The sequence below is a fragment of the Idiotropiscis lumnitzeri genome, chromosome 7 (genome assembly GCF_059441095.1).
Source record: "Idiotropiscis lumnitzeri isolate Australia: NSW breed Sydney's pygmy pipehorse chromosome 7, RoL_Ilum_1.0, whole genome shotgun sequence".
Lineage (NCBI taxonomy): Eukaryota > Metazoa > Chordata > Actinopteri > Syngnathiformes > Syngnathidae > Idiotropiscis > Idiotropiscis lumnitzeri.
The window spans coordinates 8,531,216-8,543,771 of NC_142397.1; the positions used below are offsets into that span (position 1 = coordinate 8,531,216).

The window sequence follows — 12,556 nt, forward strand, 5'->3', positions numbered from 1 at the left end:
CTTTACTTTTTTTTTATACTTTATTGAACCTTTTAAACAGACAATATAACATTTCAAAGTACCCGCAAGCTAGTCCATGACGTCATCCACCCACGCTCAGGTGAGCCTTACCTGCGTTTGAAGGCGTGTTGTTGTTAGCTGCACGACACCTTAAACAAGACCCGAATTGCTCTGAACAACGCTGCTCCCCTCTCGCCCCACCCGTACCGTAACCTGGAGATGGAGAAGTCGCCAAGTTTGTCCTCCGAGTCGGAGGGCTCCCTGCCGCCGCCGCTGCCGGACGACGACGACGTCAGCTCGGCGTGCTCCGACGAGCTGCTGGGCTCCCAGTCGCGCCGCTGGCTCGCCGAACTGATGGCGGCGGACGAGCCGGTCAACGGAGATAGGATGGCTTTGGGCCGCGACGGGCTCTTCGTCGACTTCCATTTCCCCCTCGGAGAGCTCGAGATGAAGGCCGGCGTCAAGTGGAAGCGGCCCAAGGTCAACCACAACATTTGCGTTATACTGACGTTTAAAACCTACTCATTCGTGAACTGTCACGTTATTACGCCTAACTCGGCGCCTGAATAATTATTTATTAGAATAATAGTTACATATATGTAAAACTGCAAACATTTTAACACCGTCAAGTTATTAGTTATTCAGATTCAGGGGCGTCACTGGGTTTTATGGAAAAGGGGACTCAGACCCCAGGAGATGCAGATGTGAGCTAACGTAGCACACAATCACAACAGAAAACAAAGACTGAGAAGTGATTGTTCAACATTTTTTAGTAGATTCAACAATATTGTGTCAAAATATGAACAGTCACGCACATGCATGTGTGTAAAACAAATGCCAGCTAGCTTATAAAACAGTACATGCGTACGTAAACTCTGCGTTGCAAAATGTTGCAAGGTAAGGTGAAGTAAATAACAAAAGTTGCTAGACGACATTAATGCTACTCAGTGTGGGCGGTCTAGGCCTTCTCTGCTGGCCTAATATAATCAAGAACTCATTATCATATTTATGATAAAAGTTAATTTCATTTCATATATATATATAAAAACATGCGACGGCCGTTCAAAAATCTTAAATATATTCTTGCTTTTTTAAATGACAATGGGCGTAGGAGGGAAAAGTGTGGATTCATTTGCAGATATACTTGCAAGGCCATTTTCAAGACGGACCTTTCAAGAAAAGCTAGGTCGTCCAACTCTCACTCAGCCGTGCGTAAGTGTCTTTCTGTATATTATTCCTCCAGCTGTGATGTCATAAATTTTGGTATTGTAAGAGGGGATTTATTCAAGTCGGACTGAGTAGGACTTCACTGAAGGCCTATGTGTGAAATACACGGCCAACCACTGATGCTACTTCAGTTAGGTGATCCCTCTTTAAAAGAAAGACTGTTTTTTTCTCATACTATTCGGGTATAGATAACTATTTAACTGTACTGCGTAAATTCACACATGACATGGAAATGTCATTTAAGATTCTGAAAATTTCGTTTTTCCCCGTTAGAGCAATTGAGGGAGCGATTCAATTCCTTTAAGTAGTTTACTGTATAGTAAGCTATATTACCAGAAAGACTTGTATATCAAGAACACAGCACACACTACTGGGACATGTCGCACTCGGCTGTGAGCCTTATCGCAATAGACATTTTTATTTACTTATATTTTTCAAAGACCGATACTTAAAGACATCTCTTCACCTTTTGCTCTTTTCTAGGAGCTGTGCTCGTCGCCTCAGTTCACCATTGATGGAGCGTCACGCCTGGACGTCCGCCAAGGAAAATTAAGTGAGTGGACATGCGTAGTAAATCGATTTAGGGTCGGCACGCCGTCAAGTGTACATGGTCCACCATGTGATTGCAAATACACACAATGTGTGAGTCTAGGACAAGTTTGTCTTTCAAGTATGCCGCAGGGTTGTGGCTGCAAACAAAATGCATGTTGCGTTAAATTGATTTGAGGCCTGAATTTGCTACACATTTATGAACTAATAATGAATGTAAAATGGTCCCTCCAAAACAAAATAGCTGACTTCCTGCATGTTTTTACGCATTGCTGCTTGAGGCTTTTTTTGTGTCTGCATATCATAGATAACCAACCAAACATTCTTGAGGACCCAGAAATTGATAAAATAAAAAAATCAGTGTAATGTTGCTTTCAAACTAAAATGTCTTTTTTTTTTTTTTTTTGATGTTCTACCCCAAATAGACACGCATACCAAAGTTCATGTTGCTAACTGTAACTGGCTTCAGGGGCTGAATTTCCCCAAAAATAATTCTTAAAGTGTTTGTTGAGTCAAGTCTGCCTATCTGTACATCTGTGAGTTGAAACGTCCTGATATACCTCTTCAACTCCTCCCCCTTCCTCAGGTGACTGCTGGTTGCTTTCCGCCATCGCTTCTCTGGCCGTGCACCAACCTCTACTCCGCAAGGTGGTTCCTCCCGGGCAAAGCTTCCAGGACGGATACAACGGCAGCTTCATCTTCAGGGTAAACACGTCCATGTTGTTATGGGTGTTCACTTTGGGTTCATTTGATTGGTCGATCCTCACATGAACATTCTAAGGTTTCTAAGGTAAGAGAGAGATATAATAGATATAAATCAAAGTCATTTTGAAAATAATGCATTTTTATTCTAAAAAAATGTTTTTACTCATCAGACCTTTTTTCTTACGTAAAACAATCTCTGAAAATTTACTTTTCTCCAGCCAAAAAAATCCTACTCTATTTTAAAAGTAAAAAAAAAAATCAGATTTTTTTAATGGAAAAACAATCCAACTTTATTAAAGAATATATCTTTTCTTCTTGAGAAGATATTTGAATCTCATAGAAGTACAGAATTTTCTCTTGCACAAAATGAAAGTGTTTTCGAAGAATTAACTTTATTTTAGTGAGATTAAAACATTTTGGGGGAAGGAAAAAAAAGACTACTACTTGTTTTTCTCATTTCTTTTCTCATCAACGTCCCAAATACTCCTTTGTATCAAACGAGTTTCTCTAGCCCGTTTTTAACTTTCATTGACCAAATGAGTGAGATGCTGTCCCTCCTCGCCCTCTGTAGTTCTGGCAGTACGGTCAATGGGAGGAGGTCCGAATCGACGACCTGCTGCCGACCAATGGCAGCAACCTGATCTACCTCAGCTCACCTGAAAAACGAGAGTTCTGGAGCTCCCTGCTTGAGAAGGCCTATGCCAAGTGAGGATCCCCGTCTGTCGCTCTCCAAATGCTTTGCAATTCAGCGTCATCCATTTGATAAATATTCGTGGTTATCATTTTGAGGATTCAACAAGAAGAAACTCCCTCAGTCGCTCCCAGGAAAATTAAAAACATTTACACCCAGTAACCTGTTTCCCTTAGCATCCTGAAATTTGGTGGTCATGTATACCATAAGTAGAACTGAGCAGTAAGGCAAGGCGGACATTTTGATTTGAAGCAGCCATTTGGGGGGAATTCCAGGGCTTGCAATTTGACGAAATCCTCTTAGAGAATTCACAATGAAAAAGGGCGGGAGGGTTCTTACATTTCCATCGGACATAGCAAAAGCCAGTTTACAGTTTGTGGTCTGCATGTGATCTAGGCTGAAAGGAGGCTACCGCGCACTGGACATGGGCTTCCCTCACGAGGCCATGGTCGACATGACGGGCGGCGTGGCCGAGGTTCTGAGTGTGGCCGTGCTTCCCAGAGAACTTCCGGCCTTCCTGGCTGAGCTGCTCGCCAAGGGAGCGCTCATCAACTGCGCCAACACCCAGGTGAGGCTGCCAAGGCCACATCTTAATTTTAATCCTGCCACCTTTTCACCAAAACGCCGCTCCAAGACTTATAGCTTATTTGACATGACTCATGACTTTTTTTTTTTTTTTAATGAATGTTTTGAGTGGTTGTATTTTCCCTGCAGGGTCCTGTGGAGTACAGGAATGATCTGGGAATCATGTTCAGACACGCTTACTCGCTGACTGCCGTGGAGAAGGTAAAATGATGCTTGTCACTTCGTGTCTGTCTATTTTAATCATCTCTACATGTCTGAGAAGTCTAACAATTTATAATCATTTGTTCTAAACAGGACACAAAAAAACTTGGAACAATGAATGAGACCGTTTTCTCAGCCATACCTGTTCCATGGATGGCTTAAAACATTTGGCACGTACGAATGTACAAACTCACTAAGCAGTTAACAAGGTTGACTTGGGTGCCATGTCAAAAAACAGAGATCTGACAGGCTCAAACAAATTAATCCCGCACTTCTTACGATCATGCATTATATTTGTTTATACCAATTAAGATCACGGTTGATTGTGCAGTTTCTTAAAACGTGTCAGACTTGTTAGAAATAAAGAGAAACAGCCCCCTCTGGTGGGCCAGGACTGTTAAGACGGTTTTGCTAAAGCTCAGAGCTGGGCACTTGACCCTTTTTTGCCGGTCAGGCTTCCGCCCGCCCGCCGACCGTGATCTCTGTAACGTTCCGGCCTCGACCCTCCGGCCTTATTGATAAAAACTGTCGGCCCCCGACCCTGTTCCGGCCCCAAACAACAGCAGTACCTACCGTGAAAGAGTCAATGAAACAACCTTATTTGAGTGAAATTTTAAAGTTATTGACTGCGTTTGCTGTTTATTTCACATTTATGTCCCCAGGTGCAGACAACATATGGACCTGTGGACCTGGTGCGTATCCTCAACCCTTGGGGCAACACAGAGTGGCTTGGCCCATGGAGTGACCGAGATGGGTTTGTAGAATTTCACTGAATTTAAAAATGCTTAATTACAGTGCTGTGGATTACAAACAGTAAAAAACGACCAATGTATGTCAAATGTTGGGCTTTGTCAAATCATGACGTTGTCAGACTGATTTATTTATTTATTTATTTTAACATGAATTGCTTTTACAGGCCCGAGTGGAACTCTGTGAGCGCTGAGGAGCAAATGCGGCTGCACCGAATCCGGCGGGATGATGGGGAGTTCTGGTGAGTTGAAAAAAAAAAAAAAAAAGATTATGGTTATTGCTAAAATAAATCCTGTCACTGTATGATATCAAGTTCTCAAATCTGGAAGTAAGATAAAAGAAAGAGAAAGCAAAAAGGAGGAAGCGAAGACAGAACCGGATGAAGGAGAAAACGATCACATGATGGAAAGCAAAGACGTGTGAGAGAAATAAAAGTCGGTCTCTTGTCCAGGATGTCGGTGTCTGACTTCCGGCAGAACTTCGAGACAATGGAGTTGTGTCACCTGGCCGACCTTCAGAACGATGCCAGTGTGCACCCGTGGTCGTGCGCAATGCATCATGGGACTTGGGTGCCACGTGTCTCCGCCGGGGGCTCTCCCAAAGGCGGTAAATGCAATGAGAGACACACACAAAGGGGAAAAAAAGCAGAACCTCAAAGGCTCAAAATATTTATTTTTTTTCTTTGCGGAGAAGTTTTGGGCTGTTTTTGTTTTCGTATTAATCCCAACAATGTCACGTAGTGGCTTTTTGCTTTGTCAATCCAAAATACTTACCCTTGCGTGTCTGTTTCAGGTTGGTTCTGGCAAAATCCACAGTTTGGCTTGGTCCTCTCCCAAGTGGAACATGAATCACCTGAACCTCCCAATCGCTGCGCGTTCATTTTGGCTCTAATGCAGAAATATCAACGACGCAGAGGCATCGACCTGTCCATTGCTCTTCACGTATACCCGGTATACACTCACAAGCTCACCCACCCGCACGCCACACTCACAAACTCAACCTTTCTTTGACCTTCTTATCTCAGTGATACGAGCGTCAGACTAACTCTGAAAGGTCTGGGATTTGATTAACAGCCTTCATTTCTCAGAGGCCTGGTTTCGAGTCCATGTTCAAGCTTTGTCACTCCCCCTTTGCAGATCTTGATAACTCATTAGGCAGTGCATGAAACTTTTATTTATTTATTTCCAAATTCCTGTTTAGGCAGACACTAAATGCCTATAAGACTTCTGATAGTGGTTTTGGTCCTGCCAGGCGCCACACGAGAGCACCCACCTATCGCCTGAAGACCTTAGCAAGCTCCGGCCGGTGATGAGCAGCAGCTACTACTCTTCAAGACGAGAAGTGGTTCTTCGCGGCCACCTCCCGCCGGGTCGCTACGTCATCATCCCGTCTACCGACGAGCCCAATAAACAGGGATCCTTCCTTCTGCGCGTGCTGACTGAGCAAGGTCATATCGCCACGTGAGTCCTTTTTTTTAAATTTTTTTTTTTTATCTGAAGGGGTTATATGGTGAACCTGGTTATTCATTGCGGATAGGGCTCAAGCCCTGTTGCATATTGCTAAAATCCGCCAAGCAATGGAGCTTTATTTTTCATCATGCGGACCATCTCATGTCGCTAAAAAAATACAACCAAACTATACATGAATTTACATATTTAAATCTAAATCTCTGTTGTGTGTTTACAGCCCAGCTCAACCCCAGACAACACGTGACCTCACGTCAATAACTGCGGTAATTTATGCACTGTGCACAGTGAAAGGCTTGAGCCACATTAATGAATAATCCCAATAGAATTATTACAATTCTTTGTGTTTTTTTTTCGTACTTTCTCCCGATAGCCGCATTATCCCCATCAGGCAGCTCTCCCTTCGCTCAAAGCCATGATGCAGCTCTTCAGGAAGCACTGTGACAAGGTCCGGAACGCAGAAGTTTTTAAATAATGTTCATATAGCTCCAATTTTGTGTATTTTATGTCACCAGAGAGGATTCTGCAAACCACATCACCTTCACGGCCTGCTGACTGAGGCTATCAAGGGAGGAGGTCAGTGCCATGAGCTCACTTTTCATAAAATTCGAGCCACGGTTACACATTTATCAACCTCTGCCTTTTATGCAGAAGCCAGAGTTACCTTCACCTGGTGACATGACATCCTACCTTCACATAATTAGTTGTTTTTTACTTTCAAAATCACACAATTTTAACATTAGGGTTGGTCATAAATATAGGGGAAACATTTTTAAAGGTATAAAACTTTAAATAATTATTTAATTTTATGGCATATACATGTTAGCAAATGCACTTAAATACATTTTAAAAACAAACAAGATTTTTTGCAGTTTTAATCAACTTCATTGCTTGATATAACTGAACAGTACTTACCAAATGTGCTGTACTAGATTTTTATTTTTAAAGTCCTCGCCACTATAACATTAAGAAGGTAGAAGGGATGTTGTAAAGAAAAACAGCCCCCTCTGGTGGTGATGTTTATAATGCACTATCGCCACAGTTTGGTATCTACGTGTCTACCGGTTGGTGTTCATTATATATAAACCACCAGAGGTGGGAATATTAATCTCTCAATCATCCGCCGATCATTCTTTCAGGCCGGCGTCCAGAACGTGCTTACTACGTCACATGCAGGCGTAGCAAATGTATACTCAAGTTTAAAAAAACAAAACAAAAACTGTGTTGTATACCTTTTGATTGCAACAAAATTGTCTCTCTTTTTTTTATTTATTTTGCCGGTAACTGTTTGTGTGTGTGTTTAAGCGTGCATGTTATTTTTTTATTTTATTTTATTTTATTTATTTATTTATTTATTTTTTAAGTCAGTCTGGCTGAATGTTGACTGACGGACATGCCCACCTCTGCAAACCATGCAGTTGTTGTGTGCGTGTGTGCGTGTGTTTGTGAGTGTAACATATGTATCTTGTGTGCACAAGCAAGTATGTCGCGTGCGTAAGCGAATGTGTAATTTTTGTTGTGTTGTGTTCAGTGTTGGCAGGCAGTGAGAAGAACTTGGCCTTGGAACACTGTAAGAGCTTGGTGGTTCTCATGGATGTATCCTTAAAGACACTCACACATCCGCAAACAGACAACAGGTTTGATTCAGGGTTAGACTTCAAATCCGAACTTCAAATGAATTCATAACCCTCATTCAAATTAGGGTTCTGATTATGGAATCAGGGATTTTGAATTCGTTGTGTATGGCAAAATCTTAACCTAAATCCACCTTCACCCCAAACTCTGACTCTTTTAAATACAGTGGTTCCGCAATTTACTTAATTGGACGACAGGTTAGCATGTCCGCCTCACAGTTCAGAGGTGCAGGGTCCGATCCTGTGCTCCGGCCTTCCTGTGTGGAGTTTTGCATGTTCACCGGATCCTCAAATTTCCTCCCGAATTCCGGGAACCAGTTCAGGGTGTACCCCGCCTACTGCCCTAAAACAGCTGGGATTAGCTCCAGCACGCCCGCAGCCCTCGTGAGGAAAGTCGGCTCAGATAATGGATGCATATACTTTCAGGCCAAATTTTTATTTCATCTGAAAATTTCCTTGACACCAACGTCCCCTCCAGAGTCAAGGGATCGCTCAGCTAACATGGTTGGAGTTCCAAGCACTCTGGGACAAGATTCGGATGTGGACCGTAAGTTCACGTTGGCTTTGAAAACTGTGCCGGATTTTGTGTCTCACATAGTCTTCGACCTCTTCTTAGGACATCTTTCTGGTATACGACAAGGACAAGACACAACGTCTGGAGTATAAGGAAGTGGCCCCGGCTCTGAAGGCCGCAGGTATGACATGAAGGCTAAGGAAAGACTTAAGTTAAAATTTTTAATACAATTTAGTCAAATTCAGACTGATTGCCAGCAAATTCGAATCAAGTAGACTAAAGAGGTGGCAAACATGTCAGCTCCATAAACGTGGTGTGATGAAATCCTCATAGTAGTCCAGAATATTGCGTAATATCTTATTTTGGGTGACAAAAAAACCCTGAAATCTTCTTTTTCTGTACATTATGTCGGTTGTAGGCATCGTGGTGGATGACCTGGTGATGCAGCTGGTGGGCCTGAGGTACACGGAGCCGGACATGACCATCAGCTACCCTGGCTTCCTCTACCTCGTCATGAAACTGGAAAGCATGATCCGTAAGGACACTACAATTAGAAGAGACGTAATAAGTATTTGGATGTAGCTCTTAATCAATTAATTAATCAATTATGGTGGGAATTTTTGTGACAATTGTGTGGTTGAGGACATCACAGAAATTGTTTTCCCCCTGTAGGTGGCCCAATACTTTTGTCCATGTAGAGTATTAATTTGCACGTTACCTCACTCCCTTTTTTTTTGCCTCTCCGACAGACAAATTTCAAGCGTATGACATGGTCGGAATGGGCTGCATTTCATTAAACTACAGACAAGTATGTCACTCCTCCAAGATTTATTTAACGTTTGACATTTTCAAGCATTTGAAACCAGTAATTTTGTTGTGTTTCAGTGGCTTCACATGACCATTTACAACTGAAGCAGAAGTGTCGCAGGATATCCTCCAGTGTTTGTTCTGTATGTGTGAGGCCTTTATATTCTAAATGTAAATTGTAACTATGCTGACAGAAACATGCATGAAGCACAGTTTTTATTGTTCAGGCCATGATTGAAACATGGCTGCATAGAAAACGTATGATTATTTTTGATAAATGAGCCTTTGTCTTATTGTGACTGATAAATGTGCGTGTGCGTGTGAGTGCGTGCGTGTGTGTACTGTGCATCGTATTACAAAAAAACAAAACTCGTCAATGGCATTTTATGTGAGATATGTAACGTGTTTTATTCGATTGACAGCGAAGTATACACTAATGTACTTTTTAAGAAATGGCAAGCAGTGGCCACTAGGGGACGTTGAATGACGTCAACATTTTGTTGCTGGAGGACACTTGCAGACTTAGAAATATATTTCCATCAACGTTTTGATTGTTTCAGACAGTGTGGTGCAAAGGTCACTAGAATATGCATGCGCGGTGGCAGAGACAATAGTGTGTCGTAGTGTGTGTCCGTGTAGAATCGTGTGTGCGTGCGTTTGTGCTCGCGCGCAAAACCAACACACGCTCGCACACACTGCAAAGTTGGGAGTTCCCCTTCAAAATAAATGCACAGAGAAAATTGGTACATTTTTTTTTGTTTTAGTAAGTTATCAACTTCCAGGCAGTCACTTTTTTTAAAACTAAATTCGACCATTAATTGATTTTCTATAGATAACGGGAGTCAGTGTCTTTCAGCTTATAATACACATAGTGTATAGGCCACTAAATAGAGGTAATTCATAACATTAAATTTAGTCAAGTTGTTTAATTTTCAAACAAAAATGAAAACCTGAAGGAAAAAAACTTTAGCAACTCAACTTTTTATTACTCCAGCGGTTGTGAAATGTGATATATAAATGAATACAGCACAATTGCTTTCAGTTTTCAGAAAACATAAATAAACAGAAAATAAAATAACAGCAAGAGACCAGTAGCCACGATTCAATTTATTATGGATTACCATGATCTGGATGTATGAGAATCTACACAGACTTAAAGATAAAAGGTTAAACACATTTTTAGCAAGCATGTTGGTATTTTTTTAATTACTATTGCAACAGACTTTGACAATTATGCTGACATTTTCATACTTTCAGATACTACATTGTTTCTTATTGAACATACACTTATATATTTAAATAAAATATGGAATCATAGAATATTTTGTAGCAATGTAAAGGCAATTGTGAACAAGATACTGTAAATTTTTCGTAGTCCCAACATGGCGGCAACTGGCTTTATTGTGAAGGCGGGCACCGGAAGTGTCGTCCCCTTCTCGCTGGTAGGAGCGGCCGAGTTCCGCCCAACAGCATCACACCACGCTCAGGGAAAGCTTTTCTTCTCCCAGCGAGCAGCCTCCCCGCCCGCCCGCTTTCCTGCGAACACCGGATACTCCGGCAAAGAAAAAAAAGAGACCCCTGCACGGTGACGGCCGAGAGCGGCGAGAGAAGGACTCCTTCCTGCGTCGTGCTTCCGTCCCTAACCCGGCCTCTCATTCGCTTTTGATTCGTTTGGAATTTTTCCCCCTGGTCGCTTGACAGTTTTTTTCCCTTGTCGCCGACATGGTTGACTATCACGCCGCCAACAACCAATACTCGTCCGGCGGGCCCCAGACCTACATGGAGCAGGAAAACGACTGGGACCGAGACTTGCTGCTGGACCCGGCATGGGAGAAACAGCAGAGGAAGGTAAGGAGAAGTATCTGAACCCGTGTTGGGGTTGTGGCGGGCGGGGAGGGAGGGAAGGAAGCCTGAACCTGGAGGCTGGGAATGAGGAAGAAAATGGCAGGGGAGGGACGGGAGGTCAGGGAGCGAATGCGGGCCTCTGTTGGCCCACTTTCTCCATTATGGCTCCCGGGACTCGGTCACTTTCACCCCCCTCGACTCCCCCCGGCCCATTTGATTAAAATTGGATTTGTTCTTGTTTCTCGTCGCGCTGCTGCTACTTTTACTCCCCCCGCGAAGCCGCCCACCCGAACGGAAAGAAGGCGCCACTTTGTCCGGAAAAAAAGTCCAACTTGATCCGTGTGTGCTTTTAGTTTTACGTTCCGAACGCGGGGCTCGTTCGAGCTATTCAAGCCCCGATTCATCGGCGCTTGTGGCCTGCCTGTCGCCTCGCTCGTTTGAGTGGATAAACTTGCAGACAACCTGGAGAGAATTTTGTTGAATAGTTTATCAAACTTTTAGGAGTCAAACATTACCTCAGCATATTTGACAACTGCGTGATGTGTATAATTCATTGCCTTCGAGCGTGTGGGAGTTTTGAAGTTTTGCCCTCACACTAGTGAAACGTCATACTGCTCTACGCAATGTGATTTATGGTGTCTAAATAGACGAGTTCGACCATTGTGTCCTATCGGAGTGGTTGAGATACTGGCTTTCATTTGATTAACCAAGCCACATCAATGTTAACTGTTGCATAACTTGTTTTGTGATTTTACTCGGTCTGGATGTCACTGAACGCAACGCAATGGCTGGCGCTGACAATAACGCTCACTCTTGTAGTAAATGGCTTAATTCACTAAAATAAAATGATCGAATACTTTTTTTAAAGTACGAAATACTTCAAACATGGAGGGGAAATAGTTGTAATACCTTTGTACCCAAAAGTAGTCTACCATTACTCGATTTTGACAACTGCGTGGAGTGTGAAGTTCAAATTGTGTGGGACTTCTGAACTTCTCTAATCACACTAGTGAACGTCATACTATTATACACTACATATTTTATGTAAATACTTAATTAGACCACTGAGCTACAATCACGTAGTATAAGATTTTAGGTTTTGTTTCATATTCAAGAAAAAAAAAATCACTGCTTTTTTAAAATTTAGATAACATGGTGATTTTTTTTTTTTACATTCTCTGTGTCATTGAATGAAGCACGCCATTGCACTGCAATGGGAGGCAGTGTCTGATATTTCAGTCTTGAAGTCAATGGCAATGTTGAAGTTTGTTCTGGGGATGTAAATTATTAATTGGTATCATAACTCAAATACAACAAATCAAGATGAACTAAATATAAATGAAGGGAATTGTTTTGTGCATCGTTTAGAACTTTTACACAAAGTCAGTTGACCATTACCTGAGTTTAGCTCTGACAATCAGTGTAGTGTGCAAAGTTCATTGCCTCTATGCGTGTGTGTTCGTGTGCGTGCTTGCGCGTGCGTGCTGGGTGTGTGTTTGGGGGTGGGGGGTGTGGGGTTGGATGGTACGATTTAGTAATCATACTGGCGAAATGACATAATGTTATACACTACTATTGTACA

At 42.4% G+C, this 12,556-nt stretch overlaps 2 protein-coding genes across 6 annotated transcripts in view; both read left to right on the forward strand.

Moving 5' to 3' along the window:
• The first annotated feature begins 89 nt into the window (after window positions 1–89).
• LOC148333389 (calpain-9) lies at window positions 90–10,213 on the forward strand. The gene is made up of 20 exons (XM_088301533.1): window positions 90–480; window positions 1,711–1,780; window positions 2,363–2,481; window positions 3,053–3,186; window positions 3,569–3,740; window positions 3,887–3,958; window positions 4,621–4,712; window positions 4,875–4,949; window positions 5,160–5,314; window positions 5,501–5,658; window positions 5,960–6,168; window positions 6,395–6,440; window positions 6,548–6,622; window positions 6,690–6,750; window positions 7,706–7,770; window positions 8,287–8,355; window positions 8,425–8,503; window positions 8,741–8,857; window positions 9,072–9,130; window positions 9,208–10,213. Exons 1-20 carry the CDS (start codon window positions 220–222, stop codon window positions 9,232–9,234), a joined length of 2,115 nt encoding a protein of 704 aa, XP_088157659.1. The 5' UTR covers window positions 90–219; the 3' UTR covers window positions 9,235–10,213.
• A 376-nt stretch (window positions 10,214–10,589) lies between these two features.
• The window catches only part of actn4 (actinin, alpha 4), a 38,789-nt gene continuing 36,822 nt past the window's right edge, over window positions 10,590–12,556 (forward strand). For 2 of the 5 annotated variants that reach the window (XM_088300056.1, XM_088300054.1), the window contains exon 1: window positions 10,591–10,977. In XM_088300056.1, coding sequence (XP_088156182.1) covers window positions 10,852–10,977 — 126 coding nt within the window. In that variant the 5' untranslated portion in view covers window positions 10,591–10,851. Of the gene's footprint in view, window positions 10,978–12,556 lie in introns of all 5 variants that reach the window. The other 3 variants (XM_088300052.1, XM_088300053.1, XM_088300055.1) reach the window with 2 other exon arrangements.